This window comes from Oncorhynchus nerka, linkage group LG19 (assembly GCF_034236695.1).
Source record: "Oncorhynchus nerka isolate Pitt River linkage group LG19, Oner_Uvic_2.0, whole genome shotgun sequence".
NCBI lineage: Eukaryota > Metazoa > Chordata > Actinopteri > Salmoniformes > Salmonidae > Oncorhynchus > Oncorhynchus nerka.
The window spans coordinates 31,706,217-31,727,667 of NC_088414.1; the positions used below are offsets into that span (position 1 = coordinate 31,706,217).

Sequence of the window (21,451 nt, forward strand, 5' to 3'; positions counted from 1 at the left end):
GGGGTTGAGGGGAGCTGAAGGCTGGGACTGGATGGTCTTCAGAGATAGATGGGAGGGGTTGAGAGGGAGCTGAAGGCTGGGACTGGATGGTCTTCAGAGATAGATGGGAGGGGTTGAGGGTAGCTGAAGGCTGGGACTGGATGGTCTTCAGAGATAGATGGGATGGGGTTGAGGGTAGCTGAAGGCTGGGACTGGATGGTCTTCAGAGATAGATGGGAGGGGTTGAGGGTAGCTGAAGGCTGAAGGCTGGGACTGGATGGTCTTCAGAGATAGATGGGAGGGGTTGAGGGTAGCTGAAGGCTGGGACTGGATGGTCTTCAGAGATAGATGGGAGGGGTTGAGGGTAGCTGAAGGCTGGGACTGGATGGTCTTCAGAGATAGATGGGAGGGGTTGAGGGTAGCTGAAGGCTGGGACTGGATGGTCTTCAGAGATAGATGGGAGGGGTTGAGGGTAGCTGAAGGCTGGGACTGGATGGTCTTCAGAGATAGATGGGAGGGGTTGAGGGAGCTGAAGGCTGGGACTGGATGGTCTTCAGAGATAGATGGGAGGGGTTGAGGGTAGCTGAAGGCTGGGACTGGATGGTCTTCAGAGATAGATGGGAGGGGTTGAGGGTAGCTGAAGGCTGGGACTGGATGGTCTTCAGAGATAGATGGGAGGGGTTGAGGGAGCTGAAGGCTGGGACTGGATGGTCTTCAGAGATAGATGGGAGGGGTTGAGGATGGAGGGTAGCTGAAGGCTGGGACTGGATGGTCTTCAGAGATAGATGGGAGGGGTTGAGGGGAGCTGAAGGCGGGGACTGGATGGTCTTCAGAGATAGATGGGAGGGGTTGAGGGTAGCTGAAGGCTGGGACTGGATGGTCTTCAGAGATAGATGGGAGGGGTTGAGGGAGCTGAAGGCGGGGACTGGATGGTCTTCAGAGATAGATGGGAGGGGTTGAGGGGAGCTGAAGGCTGGGACTGGATGGTCTTCAGAGATAGATGGGAGGGGTTGAGGGTAGCTGAAGGCTGGGACTGGATGGTCTTCAGAGATAGATGGGAGGGGTTGAGGGTAGCTGAAGGAGGGGGACTGGATGGTCTTCAGAGATAGATGGGAGGGGTTGAGGGGAGCTGAAGGCTGGGACTGGATGGTCTTCAGAGATAGATGGGAGGGGTTGAGGGTAGCTGAGGGGTTGAGTAGCGCTGGGACTGGATGGTCTTCAGAGATAGATGGGAGGGGTTGAGGGTAGCTGAAGGCTGGACTGGATGGTCTTCAGAGATAGATGGGAGGGGTTGAGGGTAGCTGAAGGCTGGGGGACTGGATGGTCTTCAGAGATAGATGGGAGGGGTTGAGGGTAGCTGAAGGCTGGGACTGGATGGTCTTCAGAGATAGATGGGAGGGGTTGAGGGTAGCTGAAGGCTGGGACTGGATGGTCTTCAGAGATAGATGGGAGGGGTTGAGGGTAGCTGAAGGCTGGGACTGGATGGTCTTCAGAGATAGATGGGAGGGGTTGAGGGTAGCTGAAGGGCTGGGACTGGATGGTCTTCAGAGATAGATGGGAGGGGTTGAGGGTAGCTGAAGGCTGGGACTGGATGGTCTTCAGAGATAGATGGGAGGGGTTGAGGGTAGCTGAAGGCTGGGACTGGATGGTCTTCAGAGATAGATGGGAGGGGTTGAGGGAGCTGAAGGCTGGGACTGGATGGTCTTCAGAGATAGATGGGAGGGGTTGAGGGGAGCTGAAGGCGGGGACTGGATGGTCTTCAGATATAGATGGGAGGGGTTGAGGGTAGCTGAAGGCTGGGACTGGATGGTCTTCAGAGATAGATGGGAGGGGTTGACTGGATGGGTAGCTGAAGGCTGGGACTGGATGGTCTTCAGAGATAGATGGGAGGGGTTGAGGGTAGCTGAAGGCGGGGACTGGATGGTCTTCAGAAATAGATGGGAGGGGTTGAGGGGAGCTGAAGGCTGGGACTGGATGGTCTTCAGAAATAGATGGGAGGGGTTGAGGGTAGCTGAAGGCGGGGACTGGATGGTCTTCAGAGATAGATGGGAGGGGTTGAGGGTAGCTGAAGGCGGGACTGGATGGTCTTCAGAGATAGATGGGAGGGGTTGAGGGTAGCTGAAGGCGGGGACTGGATGGTCTTCAGAGATAGATGGGAGGGGTTGAGGGGAGCTGAAGGCTGGGACTGGATGGTCTTCAGAGATAGATGGGAGGGGTTGAGGGGAGCTAAAGCCTGGGACTGGATGGTCTTCAGAGATAGATGGGAGGGGTTGAGGGTAGCTGAAGGCGGGGACTGGATGGTCTTCAGAGATAGATGGGAGGGGTTGAGGGGAGCTGAAGACTGGGACTGGATGGTCTTCAGAGATAGATGGGAGGGGTTGAGGGTAGCTGAAGGCTGGGACTGGATGGTCTTCAGAGATAGATGGGAGGGGTTGAGGGGAGCTGAAGGCGGGGACTGGATGGTCTTCAGAGATAGATGGGAGGGGTTGAGGGTAGCTGAAGGCTGGGACTGGATGGTCTTCAGAGATAGATGGGAGGGGTTGAGGAATGGGAGTAAAAACAAACAAAATATCACTAATTAAAAATATACTGTGTCTGTAAAATGTACAGTTGAAGTTGGATGTTTACATACACTTAGGTTGGAGTACTCCACACATTTCTTGTTAACAAACTACTTTTTGCAATTTGGTTAGGACATCTACTTTGTGCATGACACAAGTAATTTTTCCAACAATTGTTCACAGACAGAATATTTCACTCATAATTCACTGTATCACAATTCCAGTGTGCCAGAAGTTTACATACACTAAGTTGACTGTGCCTTTAAACAGCTTGGAAAATTCCAGAAAATTATGTCATAGCTTTAGATGCTTCTAGGCTAATTGACATAATTTGAATCCACTGGAGGTTTACCTGTGGATGTATTTCAAGGCCAACCTTCAAACTCAGTGACTCCTTGCTTAACATCATGGGACAAGCAAAAGAAATCAACCAAGACCTCAGAAAAATATTCATCCTTGGGAGCAGTTTTCAAACGTCTGAAGGTGCCACGTTCTGGAGGAAACGGGTACAAAGTTTCTATATCCACAGTAAAACGAGTCCTATATCGACATAACCTGAAAGGCCACTCAGCAAGGAAGAAGCCACTGCTCCAAAACCGCCATAGAAAACCCTAGATTACGGTTTGCAACTGCACATGGGGACAAAGATCGTACTTTTTGGAGAAATGTCCTCTGATCTGATGAAACAAAAATAGAACTCTTTGGCCATAATGACCATCATTATGTTTGGAGGAAAAAGGGGGATGATTGCAAGCCAAAGAACACCATCCCAACCGTGAAGCACGGGGGTGGCAGCATCATGTTGTGGGACTGGTGCACTTCACAAAATATATGGCTTCATGAGGAAGGAAAATGATGTGGATATATTGAAGCAACATCTCAAGACATCAGTCAGGAAGTTAAAGCTTGGTCACAAATGGGTCTTCCAGATGAACAATGACCCCAAGCATATCTCCAAAGTTGTGGCAAAATGGCTAAGGACAACAAAGTCAAAGGTATTGGATGGGCCATCACAAAGCCCTGAATTTGTGGGCAGAACTGAAAAAGCGTGTGCGAGCATGGAGGCCTATAAACCTGATTCATTTACACCAGCTCTGTCAGGAGAAATGGGCCAAAATTCACCCAACTTATTGTGGGAAGCTTGTGGAAGACTCCCCGAAACGTTTGACCCAAGTTCAACAATTTAAAGGCAGAGCTACCGAATACTAATTGAGTGTATGTAAACTTCTGACCCACTGGGAATGTGATGAAAGAAATAAAAGCTGAAATAAATAATTCTCTCTACTATTATTCCAACATTTCATATTCTTAAAATAAAGTGGTGATCCTAACTGACCTAAGACAGGGAATCTTTACTAGGATTAAATGTCAGGAATTGTGAAAATCTGAGTTTAAATGTATTTGGCTAAGGTGTATGTAAACTTCTGACTTCAACTGTATATATTATGTATAAACTGGAAGTAGAAACCTAAGTATTGTTGTCCATTAGTTTACTCCAATTAGGGGAGGGGTGGAAGAGTTGGGGGGAAATTATAAAGGAAAATATATTTAAAATATATATATATGGGGGATTGGAAATGATGCAGACAATTACATTGATAGAAGCCACAATCTGTTTGCAATTTTGAAGCTGAAAAGCTTCTAAATTCAACCCCCTGAAAAGAAAAAAAGACGCCTGACCGGTTTTGAGTTAGCTCCACACAATGGCAACACACTGAGCCATGGGCCACACCTCAATCCCCAGGCACCAGGCTAGACAAGTACAGTCCTTAGAACAACAGACACAGCTATGCTCTACCTTGTGACCCTGAAACCATCTGGGCCAAACAACTGACCTCCAAACAGATTAACCCTTAAGGTCGATTGACCTTAAAAAGACAGACACTGCAGAAAGCGTCTGGCCATTCCATTAGGTCTAACTCTTCATTACTTAATCCACTTATTTTCAACTCCATTAATATAGAAATATGATTAAATATCATATAATATTCAAGATTAACAGGCTAGCTAGTAACATGTGAGAACTGGATAAACTGTAGCCTAAAGGCCAGATTCACTGAGCAATTTACACCTGTAAACTTGCACCTCTTATATTCCAGAAAATAATTATAAAAAAGCAAAAACAAAATTATAAAAAGTTGAAAAAGGTAAGGAGAGTGACAAGTCGAATGTGTTAATAAAATAGTTTTTTTAAGCCTTGTTGAATTTTCTTTCATAAAAGTTTTGTGTCTCTTGGTCAGGTACAGTCAATGACGAGAACAGTAAATTTTTCAGAACTGGCTTTGACGTCTTAGGGGTGTGTCCCACATGTCACCTAATGATGGTGGGAAAGTCACAGGTAGTGTCTTCACGTTGGTTTAGAAGCCTGGACTATTTCTACAGTAAGGAAACATTTGCGCTTTTATTTGTGCCGTATATTTGCTTATTTAAGGACCATTGTTGGTATTACGTCGGTCTGAGAGGGGAAGAACGATCCTAAACTTGATTTATTAAATTGATCTATCAGGGGGTCAGTGCTGAAAATAGTTTACATCTGTATTGTTGCATCGCTGATGAGAAATACATGTTTTCGGGAGATGAGGACAACCCCGACAAGGCGCCAGCTATGCGGTGTGGTGGAGTGCGCTGTGGTGTGGTGGTGTTTCACCAGGTAAAATATATTCCTCACAGAATCTTTCTCTGTTGTTCAGGGCATAGACCTACTGTAGCCTACCTACGTATAGGCTACAGGTCCAGGCGGCCAATGATTTGAGATTGACCGTTACCATTGACATTGAGGGTGAATAGTTTTTCTGTTGTCTGTTATGGTTGCAATTTCTATTATTAAATGTGTAGATCAAAAATAATATTATGTTGAGATAGATGATGCAACAGTGTTATTGGTCAATATAGATTATTTTACAGTGTTGTTATTGGTCTATATAGATTATTTTACAGTTTTGTTATTGGTCTATATAGATTATTTCACAGTGTTGTTATTGGCATATATAGATTATTTTACAGTGTTGTTATTGGCATATATAGATTATTTTACAGTGTTGTTATTGGCATATATACATTATTTCAAAGTAAACAAAGTGTTGTTATGGCTAGTGACATATATAGATTATTTTACAGATGAATTGTTATTGGTCATTATATAGGTAGCATTTTCACAGTGTTGATTATTTACATCATTTATCAATTATTTTACAGTGTTGTTATTGGTCTATAGAGATTATTTTACAGTGATTTGTTTATTGGTCTGAGATAGATTATTTTACAGTGTTGTTATTGGCATATATAGATTATTTTACAGTGTTGTTATTGGCATATATAGATTATTTTACAGTGTTGTTATTGGCATATATAGATTATTTCACAGTGTTGTTATTGGCATATATAGATTATTTTACAGTGTTGTTATTGGTCAATATATATTATTTCACAGTGTTGTTATTGGCATATATAGATTATTTTACAGTGTTGTTATTGGTCTATAGAGATTATTTTACAGTGTTGTTATTGGTCTATATAGATTATTTTACAGTGTTGTTATTGGTCTATATAGATTATTTTACAGTGTTGTTATTGGTCTATATAGATTATTTTACAGTGTTGTTATTGGTCTATATAGATTATTTTACAGTGTTGTTATTGGTCAATGTATATTATTTTACAGTGTTGTTATTGGTCATATATAGATTATTTTACAGTGTTGTTATTTTTCAATATATGTTCTTGTAGCTAGGTCTATATGGTGTTCATGTTCTGATTTCACATTTGCAATACCACAGAAAATAGGAAGACAATTAACATGAACTAATCACATTTATACAATCTAATCTGTACAAATAATAAACTATAGTAGCATTGTTGATTTGAACATACATCTCTGCCAGACTGTCAATATTATCCCACATAGGAATGATCAAACAGTGTCAGAATGTGTGTGTGTGTGTGGTTTCCAATTGATGTTTTAAAAAATCATCCAGTAGACATATTCTGCAGCTCTCCAGGTGAATGGACCAGAGTAATTGTAATATCGTTTCAGGACACAACTGATAGTGTAAGTTGAAGTGTGTCAGAACAGGCACTCAGTATTGTGTTTACTTTAGAGTCATGTACTCCATAATAGTGTTATGTAAGACAATAGTATTAACACATGGATGCTTCCCCTATTGTATCAAATTCCCATTTGTAACTGACACACAGAAATAACATCAAAGATATCAACACAGGTATTTAAAACAACATTTGTTTCTGAGAGATCAGAAGACACACCCAAAATAATTTATTCAGAGAAAAACATGTGGATTTTAATATTGATGTATATATTTTATCAATCAGACATCCGAGATGAGATCTTGACTGTTCTAGTCGAGATGATGTATGGTGTCTGTGTGTTCCTTATACTGTAGAGAGGATGTATGGTGTCTGTGTGTTCCTTATACTGTAGAGAGGATGTATGGTGTCTGTGTGTTCCTTATACTGTAGAAAGGATGTATGGTCTCTGTGTGTTCCTTATACTGTAGAGAGGATGTATGGTGTCTGTGTGTTCTTTATACTGTAGAAAGGATGTATGGTGTCTGTGTGTTCCTTATACTGTAGAGAGGATGTATGGTGTCTGTGTGTTCTTTATACTGTAGAAAGGATGTATGGTGTCTGTGTGTTCCTTATACTGTAGAGAGGATGTATGGTGTCTGTGTGTTCTTTATACTGTAGAGAGGATGTATGGTGTCTGTGTGTTCTTTATACTGTAGAGAGGATGTATGGTGTCTGTGTGTTCTTTATACTGTAGAGAGGATGTATGGTGTCTGTGTGTTCTTTATACTGTAGAGAGGATGTATGGTGTCTGTGTGTTCCTCATATGTGTATCATCAGTAAAATCTTATCTCTTGGTCTTTCAGTTAGACCTTGGCTAAATCTAGACAGTATCATCTATTTTTTAGACATGGGTTCGTTGGGTCTCACCACACCTTCACTCTCTCAGTAGTGCAATCAAAGTATTTTCTTTCATTTGTGGTAAAGGATTCTCATCAGACTTGATACAGAGTTGCTTTAACAATGAAATGTGTTGGGATTGATTTCTGAGTTGTTAACGTTGATGCTGTGAACTGTTGTTTTACAGAACGATGATCTCTCTGATCTCCAACACATGGGAACTAGGAGACATCCAACCCTGCTCTGGATATCCCTGCTGGTCCTTCTTCTCCAAGTAGCCAGAGGTGAGGCGTTACAACCATTAAACAACACATAACGTCAGAAACACACCTTTTCAGAACACAACCCTGCTCTGGATATCCCTGCTGGTCCTTCTTCTCCATGTAGCCAGAGGTGAGGCGTTACAACCATTAAACAACACATAAACGTCAGAAACACACCTTTTCAGAACACAACCCTGCTCTGGATATCCCTGCTGGTCCTTCTTCTCCATGTAGCCAGAGGTGAGGCGTTACAACCAGTAAACAACACAGAACGTCAGAAACACACCTTTTCAGAACACAATCCAAAGGCTGTACTGAGAGGCCGTTGAGGAATGTCTCATTGGTCTGTGTAGCTGTCTGCAGAGGGATTCTGAGAATCATTATCCTACTGTAAGGCTCGAGTAGTCTGAAATGCCGGTCACTCAGCATTACCTGTCGTCAACACACACAGGCAATGCCTTATATCTCCTAAGTATAGAAAAACCTGTTGGTCTGGTTCGAGTCTCACCTGCAACTAAACATCCAGAAATGTGACAAAGATGTTGTTAGTCAACACACAGTGGAGATGGAAACAGTCACACTAAGGCCGAGAGGTAGGGAGGAAGAGGAGGGAAACAGTCTCACTAAGGCCGAGAGGTAGGGAGGAAGAGGAGTGAAACAGTCCCACTAAGGCCGAGAGGTAGGGAGGAAGAGGAGGGAAACAGTTACACTAAGGCCGAGAGGTAGGGAGGAAGAGGAGGGAAACAGTCACACTAAGGCCGAGAGGTAGGGAGGAAGAGGAGGGAAAGAGGAACAGTTGAGAAAAGAGGGAGGATTGGGTAGGTTTTTGTTGTAGTGGATGGAAAAAGGCCTGTTATCAACAGCCAGTCGACTTCTTAACAGTAGGCTTTTACTGGCCATTCTGGCTGGTGCATTAATCTGTTGAACTTTTTGGCATTGTTCACTTATCTTGTTAACACAGACTGTCTGTCGGGCTCCCTGATCTGGGGAAGTGGCCCGAGTGTCTAATGTTGTCATTACACTGACCAATGTTGACTTCTCTGTTTCTGTTCTCAGGAGATGCCTCTTTAGAAACAATCTCGGGGCTCATGTCTAATGCATCCTCGACCCCACCCCTCACATCCCTCACAACCCCTCACCCATCACCACTGCACACTGCCTCATCCAACATGACTAATGAACCAATGACATCCACCATGCCATCTCCATCCACTATTCTGCACTCGACTTCGCCCATCATAACGTCCACTACCAACAGTAAGTTAGATAATCCTTATACAGTATGTTCAAATCTCATCATTCAATGGCACTCATTGTACAGTTGGACTCAGCCAACAAATAGACTCCTGTCTCTCCATTTCAGTGACCTCTAAAAATGCCACATCTCCAGGACCCTCCACTCCTTTGCCAATAACAGTCACCTCTAATGCCACTACAGGTAGGTCAACAGCCTCATTTATAGTGGAGGGGTTTAACACATTGAGTAATCATACTATTGGCTGTATGTGTGATAATGTCTCTGTATAATAGAGGAGTTTGTGTGGAGCAGGAAAATAATCCTGCAGCAACAGGAAATATGAATTATAATGAAGCCTTTTTAAACCTCGAACACACTACAATTTTGCATTTCCTGTTGCATTGGTTTGCACGGATCCTCACATATCTCCCCTCTCTGTTTCAGAGTCAGCAGAGGTGCATTGTAACTTCTCACAGCTCTGTGCCAATCAGTGTACGTTTAATGAATCATGCTTATAATAGGAATATATGATATTGAGGCATTAGTCTTTCATGTCCATTGTTATTTTACTTATTTATGTTAATTACTTTACGTTAAACTGCATTTTTTTTGGGGGAAATGTGCTTTATAAATAAAGTATGATTGATTGATTGATTTGAAATGTACGATGTAATGTGTATGTTTAACAGCTGTGTACTACTGGATGGTCCTTGCGGTGGATGTGACTGGAGATCTGAAGAATGAATCAGACATCAGTGGCTGGGTAGGCCAGAAGACAGTGAATGAAACTTGATTGACTGATGTGTGATGAATCCTGTTGAAACTGTACATTTGTTTAGTTATACATGAAATGTGACCGCATTGTTTTCCTGTTTCAGTTCAGGGCTCTATTTCATTCATTGTTTTCCTGTTTCAGTTCAGGGCTCTATTTCATTCATTGTTTTCCTGTTTCAGTTCAGCGCTCTATTTCATTCATTGTTTTCCTGTTTCAGTTCAGGCTCTATTTCATTCATTGTTTTCCTGTTTCAGTTCAGGGCTCTATTTCATTCATTGTTTTCCTGTTTCAGTTCAGGGCTCTATTTCATTCATTGTTTTCCTGTTTCAGTTCAGGGCTCTATTTCATTAATTGTTTTCCTGTTTCAGTTCAGGGCTCTATTTCATTCTCTCTTGGACTCCTGTGAGCCCTCCAACTCTGAACAAGCAAATGGCACAAATTCGACTGACACACTGCCAACTACTTCTGTCAGTCCAACATATCCCACCCCCTACAACATGACAACATGGTTATACAACTTCACCACAACTACACTATCCCAGAACTTCACCAACTTCACCACGACAACACCATCCCAGAACTTCACCAACTTCACCACGACAACACCATCCCAGAACTTCACCAACTTCACCACGACAACACCATCCCAGAACTTCACCAACTTCACCACGACAACACCATCCCAGAACTTCACCAACTTCACCACGACAACACTATCCCAGGGCTTCATCAACTTCAACATGACAACACCATCCCAGAACATTACCAACTTCAACATGACAACCTTGACAACTAACATGACAACTTTGCTTTACAATAGTACTCCCCCACACAACCGTAGCATGTCCGCCCCACCCTACAACCATAGCATGACAACTCTGTCTTCCAGCTGGCCCCAGAGCACCACAAGGTAAAGTATTCAGTCACACGTCATTATTGCTCATTAAGATTTATACTGTAGATGTACAGAAAAGGTTGTTTGAATATCAAAAGAAATATCTCTTCTGAAACTATCTCTGTTTATTCACTTTCTGTTCTGTAGTGAGGAGCGTGAAGGTGGCAATATGACTGCTGCCAGCCTGTTTCAAGTAAGACGACATCTCTCTCCAGACAAACCTGCCTTAATGTGCATGTCAACATTAGAGGGCACTTTTTCTCTGTCTGTAAAAGTATGTGAGTTGAATCAAAACTCTTATCTTTACAGGACATTGAGGTGACGTGTGTCAATAAAACAGGGATCAGGTTAGTTGAACTCACAGGCGGCTGGTGGCCCCTGAATTGGGGAGGACGTGCTCATAGTAATGGCTGCAATGGAATTAATGGAGTGGTATCGACACATCACTTCATTCCAGTCATTATTATGAGCCGTCCTCCCCTCAAGAGCCTCCTGTGGTGGAAATACCTCTACTAATTTCAATACTACAGTTCAGCATCCTCTGTCCCGCTCCATGCCTTAATACTGCCCAAAACCCTCCAGGAGGACTAACTGCACTGTGCTGCTGAGGACGAGGAAGCCAATGTTTCCCTGTTGTTTACAGAGAGCCCTGTGGCTGGGTCAGGAGAACAGCTCCATACAAACCCATATAGTGGGAAATAGAGTGGAGAGAGTGGGTGAGTCGCACTTGCCCTAATGTGAATCTGAAATCTCTCATAGGAATGTACATTTACCTGAGCCTAACGTCTGTTGCTTGTTACTTGTAGGTAAGGGTCTGTGTGCAGGCCAATTGCCTCCAAGTAATGGTTTTGCAAAGTGCACCGGCTTCCTGAATGGCACTCTCCCTCTTCCAAACACGTGTCAAACTCCAGGGCCTGTCAATATCTCATGGTCAGTTGGAGGTCACTCTGGAAAATTTAAAACTATGCTGCTGTTTCTGTGTTTGAAGTTTTTCTTTGATATCAAATCATCCTCTGATACGAACATGTTGTATCTTACAGTGGACATGCAGGGACTGTTTACGTACCACTTGGAAATCAAACCCAAATGGACTGTGGTATGCCCCCTAAACCTCCCATCGGTAAAAACTATGACATTTTTTTCACCCTTGCTCATTTACCCATGTGATAGTGTAATACTCCTTATCCACATTTAACAGACAGACACATTCATTTGCCAGTTCAATCTTCAGTGGGTGTTTCAAACAGTCAGATGTATAGCGTGGCAGGTGTAATTACAGGGTACAATGAATATCTTAACCTCCGAGCTCCAACAATGCAGGTCAAAGTGAAATAAAAACAATAAAAGTAATAATAAAGAAAAGATAGAAATAGAAATAAAATATATATAGTGTACAAAGCTGTCATCAAGGCAAAGGGTGGCTACTTTAAAATCTATTTTGATTTGTTTAACACTTTTTTGGTTACCATATGATTCCATATGTGTTTTTCCTAGTTTTGATGTCTTCACTATTATTCTACAATGTAGAAAATAGTAAAGATAAAGAAAAACCCTTGAATGAGTAGGTGTGTCCAAACCTTTGACAGGTACTGTACATATTAACACTGTAATGATGGTAAACCCCTCTATCTTGATAAGTACCGTATTCCTGCTTTTCAGATTCTGAGATTGTCTGCAACTGCTCCTCTTACTGCTATGGTACAGGTAAATACAATATTTACAACTACTCCTCTTACTGCTATGGTACAGGTAAATACAATATTTACAACTACTCCTCTTACTGCTATGGTACAGGTAAATACAATATTTACAACTGCTCCTCTTACTGCTATGGTACAGGTAAATACAATATTTACAAATCAACTGCTCATTTCACTGATACTGTGATGGACCCGCTACACTTGTTCTTTTCCCACCATGTGATAACTCTCTCTCCTTCCCTCTCTCTATAGCTGCATACTATACCTTGGGCATACAGATCAAAGATTCCACTATGAATATTTCAAAAATCTTCTATATGGTGAGTTGTTTCTGTTGTGTCACCCGTTTGTGTGCATATATGTGTGTGTGTGTGTTTGTAACTGTATGCATATTTGTTTGTTTGTGTGTGTGTGTGTGTGTGTGTGTGTGTGTGTGCGTGCGTGCGTGCGTGCGTGCGTGCGTGCGTGCGTGCGTGCGTGCGTGCGTGCGTGCGTGCGTGCGTGCGCTGTGTTCCCCAGATTGATCAGCTAAAAACTCCTCCACCCTGCAACAACACCTCAGAGACACAGTATGTCCTAATTTCTTCATCTGTTATAAAACAGTTTTCTCTCTGCTTAGCATCAATATGCTCACACTTTCCAATTAGATCCTTTCAGCTCAAATGAACCCCAATAGTACATATAGTGCCATACCTTGCTACACTAGGTTTGATATGTTTTCTGACTTAATTCTCTGTTCCAGTCCTCCCTGTCCCTTGCCCATCATATCAACTATCTACCAGGTGATTTTATTATGAGATGATACCCCAACCCCACAATGAGCTTTCATTGTTTTATGTTGCTCTGTAAAGACATCATTTGAAACCTTATGAGCTATTCTGTGTTGTTTTCACACAGGATGCTCATGTGGAATGCAATGGCGCAAATACCAAGTGAGTTCCTGTACTCCTTGCAGGCCTAAAACCTTTACAGTGCATTCAAGACTGCCCTTTATGTGGAGGGATTATGGTGGTGTGACTTATTAATAAGTATACCATTACTGTTTTATTACCAGTCTCCAAAGCTGCAGGGTTATCGTGCGCCTCAACCGTTCGGTGCCTATATGTGCAGTCAGTACTGCATTGATGACTGTGTTCAATGACAAGCATGGTATTGGCTATAATGGAACGGTGACCCGAGCAGGTGAGTAGCCATACCATGGATGGGGGAAGCTGACAGCATCTGTGTATTTATTCATATACATTATACAGTATGTGTTTCTGACTGTTTGTGTTCATACATTTCACACAGCCATTTGTGGCTACCCAGGATCCAGTGGCGGTCTATTGAATTCAACCTTCACTTGGGAGAGTATCAACCTCAACACCACTTTGTTCTGTGAGGCTGAAAAGACCACTGTCATTGTCAGCTGGTCAGTTCAGTCTCTCTTTGTGTGCTTCAAAGACATCAAAACCTTGTTACACATTTTGTAATTGTGTAAAACACTGTAAATGATGGAGAGTAAGGAAATTGCACATTGTTATTTGTACATTTAAGTTATATAGCTATTTATAAATCGAGCCCTGAATGCTAATTGGTTGAAAGCCGTAGTATATCAGACCGTATAGCACAGGTATGACAAAACATTTATTTTCACTGTTCTAATTATGTTAGTAACAAGTTTATAATAGCAATAAGGCACCTCGGGGGTTGTGGTATATTGGCCATATACCACACCCCCTCAGGCTTTATTGCTTAAATATATAATTGACTATATGCACTGAAGATCTACATGTATCTGTCCCTTTCTCTGTTTAGCAAACAAGGGAAAAATGTGTGTGTGCTCCTGAATGAAATGTGCGACCCCATGCCTCCTTCTACATCGCCCAGCCCAATGGCTAACACCACTTTACCTGCAACAACAATACTGCCTCCTACACCCAATGTCACTATACACCTAAACACCCCCTACGTCCCATTGAACACAACATTAGCTCCACTAAACACCACTTCTAAAACTCCAAATACTACACCATCAGCTCCAAATACAACCATCGCCATGACAACCCGGGGTAATACCACTACAAACTCATCAACACCCATCATTCCACCAGTGAATCCCACAACAGCTTCCCCAAAGTACACCACCACAGCTGTTACAACAACCACCGCAGGTAACCCTCAGGATACTAACCCAAGCTGATCTCTGACCTAGCTGGGCCATAGCTGGTACTGCCACATTAATCTACATTTAAAATGTAGACCCAAAGTCAAAGTTCCCCTCTGATAACATCCTCATTTTTATTATGGATCCTTTCCCCCACAGCGCCCAACACCACAGCAGCTAGTAGTGAAGAGCAGGCCAATCAGCTGCTGGATCTGACTAGTAACGTGTCCAAGCTCAACTCCTCCCAGGTGGACCAGCTGGTGTCCCAGCTAGAGGCCCTGCTGGCCGGACCCAATGTCAGCCTGGGTCTGGGGAAAACCTCTGTCAAAATCGTTAGCAACCTGCTGGGTGCCTCCTCTGACACCCTGGCCTCCTCCTCCACCAAGTGAGCTGCCTGGGGAAAACAATCTTCTGTTATGCTGCTTGCTGTGCTGTACCAGAAATGAGCACTTATATAAAGCCTGTAAAGAGACTGTGACAACATTTTCGTAAAACCGGAAGAAATCTTAGCAATGACCTTGACCAGCCTGCACATCAGAATAACAGTTGATTTTTCTACCAGGATCATTGGGATTGTTGATACGGTGGGCCTGAAGCTGGTCGTTCAACAAGAGGCTACCATTTTAACCAAGTCGGTTGCTGTCGCTATCAAAACAGTGGACGGCACTAATTTCCAGCAAACATCTTTCTCCATCCCGGACCCCAACAATGTGCAGGTAACCTTCCAGTAAGGAAACACTGAATAGTAAATACTGTAGCCTCGGTTGCCGTCAAAATACACGCAGAAGTAATGTAGGACATCCTGCACTCTGACGTATGTCTGGTAGGGTCTGTTATGTAGATAGACACATAACTGCTGTTTGTTGCTAAGTGTTAATCATAGAGAAATGTGTCCCCTCCAGATCCGTGGAGATGGCAGAGCCAGGAGAAGTGTGAGAACAGAGGCGTCCTCCCTTCCCCAGGGCTCCGTCACGTTCCCCTCCTCCCTCACAGCGAACCTCTCCCATGAGCAGCAGCTACAAGCCTCCAGACTCCAGTTCAACTTCTACCAGAAGGCCACTGTGTTCCAGGTGCTTACCTGCTCCTCTGTATTCAGTACTGTCCCAACCTGTTGCCAAGCCTAAACATTTATTGCTACTTAAGCAGCCCGTGCTATTTATATAGATATGATGACTCTGGATAAAAGTCACATAAATCGGTCAGAAATGAAGAACTGTGAAATAATAGTAGTAGATAATGTAGTAAAATAATGTATAGACAATGCCATATTCTTTCCATGCCGTTCCTTAGGACCGAGCCTTGGGAGACAGCAGGCTGTACAGTGGGATACTGGGAGCCAGTGTGGCCAACCTGTCAATCAAATCTCTGCAGAAGGACGTGGTGATCATCCTGAGAAACACTGAGCCCGTCCCAGTGAGTCAAACAGTCAAGACGTTTTCCCTATGTCAAGGATGGGACATCCTGAGAAGAATTTAACACTCTGTCTTCTCTTCATCATTTGTCTACACAGGCTAATTTCGTGGTTTCATGTGTTTTCTGGGACTTTGGCTTGAATGGTAAGTATTTCTCTTGTGTCTCCCAAAATGAAAGGAAGACTATCTCTGACAATTGACAGGTATTAAAGAATAAACATGTTTTTTTTCTTTCGTAGATGGCTCAGGAGGCTGGAACCGAAAAGGCTGCTCTGTCAGGAACAGCACAGAAAATGAGACTGTCTGTGCCTGTAACCATCTCACCAGCTTCGGTGTGCTACTGGTGAGTACTTCCTGAGGCAGGGGTGCAATGTGATCTCTCCCATTCAGTCTTTGTCAACATTCAAGGACTTATTTTTAGAATAATTCAATGTGTACAACATGTTTTTGGTATTTCTTCTCCCAGGACATCTCCAGAACGGGCATAACCAATCATCTCCAGGCCACAATCCTCACCTACATCACCTACATCGGCTGTGGTATCTCCGCCATCTTCCTCTCCGTCACTCTGCTCACCTACCTGGCCTTTGGGTGAGACTGAGCCCCTTGTGATCAGTGCAGGATATCCATGATATCCCCTACATGTACAAATGACCTCGACTAACCTGTACCCCCACACACTGACTCGGTACTGGTACCCACTGTATATAGCCTTGTTATTGTTATTTTATTGTGTTACTTTTAATAAAAATGTTACTTTAGTTTATTTAGTAAATATGTTCTTAACTCTGTTTTCTTAAAACTGCATTGTTGGTTAAGGGCTTGCAAGTAAACATTTCATGGTAAGGTCGTTGGTACCTGTTGTATTTGGCGCATGTGACAAATAACATTTGATTTGATTTGATTTTGATGACACCCACCTGGAGAACTGATCTAAATACGAAGACATATAGACAAGCTGTAATCAATGTAATACCGTCCTAATTCCAATCCTAATTCTTTTAGGAAACTGCGTAAGGACATCCCATCTAAGATCCTGATCCAGCTGTGTGTGGCTCTGTTGTTTTTAAACCTGGTGTTCCTGGTGGATGCCTGGCTGGCCCTCTACCCTGACGCTGTGGGCCTGTGCATCTCCACCGCCTGGTTCCTGCACTACTTCCTGCTGGCTTCCTTCACCTGGATGGGCCTGGAGGCCGTCCACATGTACCTGGCCCTCGTCAAGGTCTTCAACACATACATAAAACGCTACATGCTCAAGTTCTCTCTCGTCGGCTGGGGTAAGTGAAAAAGTGATTCTGGGACTGTCATCAGAGTGAAGAACAGCCACCACGTTCTTACAAAAGTAACAGTTACTTACAGTTCAATGTAGTCTGTTGTCTCTCGTCATAGGCGTCCCACTCCTTGTGGTCATCGTGGTTATTGCTGTTGATAAGAACAATTACGGCCTCGTTAGCTACGGAAAGTATTCAGATAACTCCCCTTCAGATGACTTGTAAGTCCCTTGCATTTTGTTCAATATTTAACATGCCAATTTACAGCTGAAGCATTGGTATGGAGCGCTTGTTTGTGCACCATGACATTTATACCGGTACTCACATTTACGTAATAGGATAGCTGATCAATTCAAATATGGTCTCATGCATTTCACTCCTTTCCTCTCACACAGCTGCTGGCTGAAGAGCAACATTGCCTTCTACGTATCTGTGGTGGCCTACTTCTGTGTCATCTTCCTGTTGAACCTCAGCATGTTTGTGGTGGTGATGGTTCAGCTGTGTCGGATAAAGAGTCAGAACCCCCACAACATGAGGCACCGTAACGGGCTGCAGGACCTGCGCAGTGTGGTTGGGATCACCCTACTCCTGGGCCTCACCTGGGGCTTTGCCTTCTTTGCCTGGGGGCCTGTCAACCTGGCCTTCATGTACCTCTTCGCCATCTTCAACGCCTTTCAAGGTGAGATTTAGAACTCTCCCAGATTTTTTTTGTGATTTGAAAATTAATTCACCATTAATGTTCTCAGAGAAGACACTAACACAAAGCCTGAGGAGTTTCTTGGGGAACCTGTTGCCAAGTGTGTAACAAAAGTGTAGTTGCCTGACACGTGTGTTCTTTTGCAGGGTTCTTTATCTTTGTGTTCCACTGCGCTGTGAAGGAGAACGTGAGGAGGCAGTGGAGGACTTACCTCTGCTGTGGTAGACTGAGACTGGCAGAGAACTCAGGTAAGACTTGTTGACCTACATCTTACAACATATGTGTAGTTTGAAGAAGAGAAGAACCTTCCATGCATTTGTATTGATGAGGGATCCCCAATAGTTCCTGCCAAGGCAGCAGCAACTCTTCCTGGGGTTTATTAGGGATCCCCATTAGTTCCTGCCAAAGCAGCAGCAGCTCTTCCTGGGGTTTATTTGGGGATCCCCATTAGTTCCTGCCAAGGCAGAAGCTACTCTTCCTGGAGTTCGAACACATTAAGGCACTTACATTACATATAAAACAAAAGATAAAACACTACAACATATAACATTATTACACCACTACATATCTACAATACAACATGTATAACACCACCATACAACAATATTACAATGTACGTGTGTGTAGAGTTGGCGAGATAGCGCGTGTGTCTGTATCTGTGTGTGTGTCTCTTCACAGTCCCCGCTGTTCTATAAGGTGTATTTCTATCTGTTTGTAAATCTGATTCCACTGCTTGCATCAGTTACCTGATTTGGAATAGAGTTCCATATAGTCATGGCTCTATGTAGTACTGTGCGCCTCTCATAGTCTGTTGTAATTTTCCTAAGTCCCTCTTTGTGTCACCTGACCACACGACTGAACACTAGGCCAAGGGCGACAAACTAGGGCCTGTAGGACCTGCCTTGTTGATAGTGTTGTTAAAAAGGCAGAGCAACGCTTTATTATGGACAGACTTCTCCCCAACTTAGCTACTGTTGTATCAATATGTTTTGACCATGACAGTTTACAATCCAGTGTTACTCCAAGCAGTTTAGTCACCTCAACTTGCTCAATTTCCACGTTCATTACAAGATTTAGTTGAGGTTTAGGGTTTAGTGAATGATTTTTCCCAAATACAATACTTTTAGTTTTTGAAATATTTAGGACTAACTTACTCCTTGCCACCCATTCTGAAATTGACTGCAGCTCTTTATTAAGTGTTGCAGTCATTTCAGTTGCTGTAATAGCTGACGTGTGTAGTGTTGAGTCATCCGCATACATAGACACACTGGCTTTACTCCAGCCAGTGGCAGGTCATTAGTAATGATTTTAAAAAGTATTGGACCTAGACAGCTGCTCAGTGGAAATCCTGATTCTACCTGGATTGTGTTGGAGAGGCTTCTATTAAAGAACACCCTCTGTGTTCTGTTAGACAGCTAAATCTTTATCCATAATATAGCAGGGGGTGTAAACCATAACACGTGTTTTTCCAGCAGCAGATTATGATCGATAATGTCAAAAGCTGCAAAAAGTCTAACAAAACAACTCCTACAATCTTTTTATCGTCGATTTCTCTTAGCCAATCAATCATCAGTAATTTGTGTAAGTGCTGTGCTTGTTGAATGTCCTTCCCTATAAGCGTGTTGGAAGTCTGTTTTCAATTTGTTTACTGTAAAATAGCATTGTATTTGGTCAAACACTATTTGTTCCAAAGGTTTACTAAGGATTGGTAACAGGCTGATTGGTCGGCTGTTTGAGCCAGTAGAGGGGCTTTACTATTCTTGGGTAGCGGAATGACTTTTGCTTCCCTGAATTGATATATTTTATGTCATTTAATGTACACTATTTGAATGAACTCTTGTTTCATCACAGACTGGAGCCGCACGGCTACACAGAAGACAGAGAAGAAGTCAGTGACCAGAGCCACGTCCTTCCGCTCCGGTAACTCCTCCCAGTTCAACCATACCTCCAGCTCCTCCTTCTTGACCGGTGACTCCCCAGAGCGGCCCAGTGGAGCAACAGGTAGGCATGGGGACCCGGAGGGGGTCAGGGATGACTAACAACCAATATGGGTCAGACAACAATAGAGAAATACTTTTTGTATATGCTGATCTACTTTCCGCCCCTGATAAATGTGGAAGCACGTCATAATATTAAACCTCTGTTATCAGAGCATGGGATGGCTTAGCAAGCCTTCATCTCCATGTCACTGATGACCTATGTAACCTAGGAAAATCTCTGTGACGGGCTCTGAGATGACCTTTTACCTTTAACATCATTATACCCAGAATTGGAGCTAGCTGTACTGTTTGAGCTCCAGCCACGTCTATAGCGCCTCTTTCAGCCTCTTACTGATGGTGCACAGTAACTGGTGTGTGTTTGTATACAACAGTGAGTGAGAATGTGTGTCTATGTATGACACTCTACAGCAGGATTTAGTCAGCTTAACCCATCCAATCAAATAGTGACTGTATCTAACTGTACCCCCGCCCATGTGCCTGGCTCAGCTGCTGGCTGCCAGCTGGCTCTGATTCCAACAGTCACATGTGTCTCTGCTCTCCTGTTGCTAGTTTATCTGCTCTTGGTCATGAAAAAGGCCTATCATCCATTCTGCTGCCAGACGGTTGGAAAGGATTTCATACGTTTAGTTATAAACAGTGAATCACCAGAATAATTTGGCCCTTGAAAATAAGATACTCGAATTTACACAACTACACGTGAAATCAAGTTGTTTTGCTGTAAGGGTATCCACCGTAATCTACTTTCCTTATACGTGGTCCATTAATGTAGAGTTAATCTCAGAAATACCACTCTAAATGCAGTCACTTGTGTGCAGGATAAGCTGTAACTCTGATGTGTACCATTTCAGGAAGTCTATTTGACGACAGAACCATCACAGCCTTTGAGGAGCTCAACTCAGACGTGGTCCTCAATGAGGTGAACAGCCAATTCAGGACTCAGAGTTAGAGAGCAGCCTAAGTCCTGTAAAACACTAGGCCAAGTGTAGGCTGGTAGGGGAGTGGACTTACGTGAGACAGTGTGTTTCATAGTATTTTCTAGGTTTATATGAAATATTTGAATGTTAATGCTGCATTTTGTAGTTTAATGGACAGACCACACTGAAGAGATGGGACATCACTGAAGATCCAGCATGCTCATGGATTTCGTCCAGTTGACCTACCAATACTATCATGAACTCATCTGGGCTGGCACCTATGATTGTGAATATCAATACATGTACTGTACTGAAAAGGTATCTGCAGTAGCACGGAGGAAAAACCCAACTCTTACTGTAGATCCTCCCGAGCGGCATCCTATGACTGCATACTACAGGGTTTTTATCGTTTTTCTCAGCATTCTTCAGAGGCGTGCGCTGACACATACTAACACTGTCACTTCCTGGTTTGATTTCATTTAAGATAAAGGCAAAGCTCTTTTATACTGTACTCAGAATCAAGATATTTCCATGAGATATATTATGTGTATATATTTTAAAGAGGCATCAAAACAATGGGTGTATAATTAAACATTATTTCACCAATAACAATTGTATAAATAAAATGAAATGTTTTATTTTAAGCTAATCTGATGTTGTATTTTTCTGATATTCACT

The 21,451-nt window shown here is 43.0% G+C and overlaps 1 protein-coding gene across 4 annotated transcripts; it reads left to right on the forward strand.

The window, feature by feature from the left end:
- Positions 1-4,858: 4,858 nt before the first annotated feature.
- Positions 4,859-21,422, forward strand: LOC115125090 (adhesion G-protein coupled receptor G2). 4 transcript variants are annotated; one of them, XM_065004872.1, is made up of 33 exons: positions 4,859-5,190; positions 7,651-7,747; positions 8,783-8,983; positions 9,090-9,164; positions 9,408-9,455; positions 9,653-9,726; positions 10,107-10,648; positions 10,781-10,826; positions 10,943-10,980; positions 11,216-11,349; positions 11,440-11,563; positions 11,674-11,753; positions 12,293-12,472; positions 12,586-12,653; positions 12,853-12,902; positions 13,076-13,115; positions 13,231-13,265; positions 13,388-13,515; positions 13,624-13,744; positions 14,131-14,486; positions 14,639-14,864; positions 15,042-15,195; positions 15,382-15,549; positions 15,770-15,892; positions 15,990-16,035; positions 16,131-16,234; positions 16,358-16,482; positions 16,897-17,168; positions 17,281-17,383; positions 17,558-17,841; positions 18,006-18,107; positions 19,711-19,860; positions 20,708-21,422. In XM_065004872.1, exons 1-33 carry the CDS (start codon positions 5,104-5,106, stop codon positions 20,803-20,805), a joined length of 4,479 nt encoding a protein of 1,492 aa, XP_064860944.1. In that variant the 5' UTR covers positions 4,859-5,103; the 3' UTR covers positions 20,806-21,422. The 4 variants fall into 4 exon arrangements, with proteins under 4 accessions (XP_064860944.1, XP_064860946.1, XP_064860945.1 ...); XM_065004874.1 differs by having other exon boundaries at positions 12,293-12,337; XM_065004873.1 differs by having other exon boundaries at positions 4,866-4,921.
- Positions 21,423-21,451: the final 29 nt, after the last annotated feature.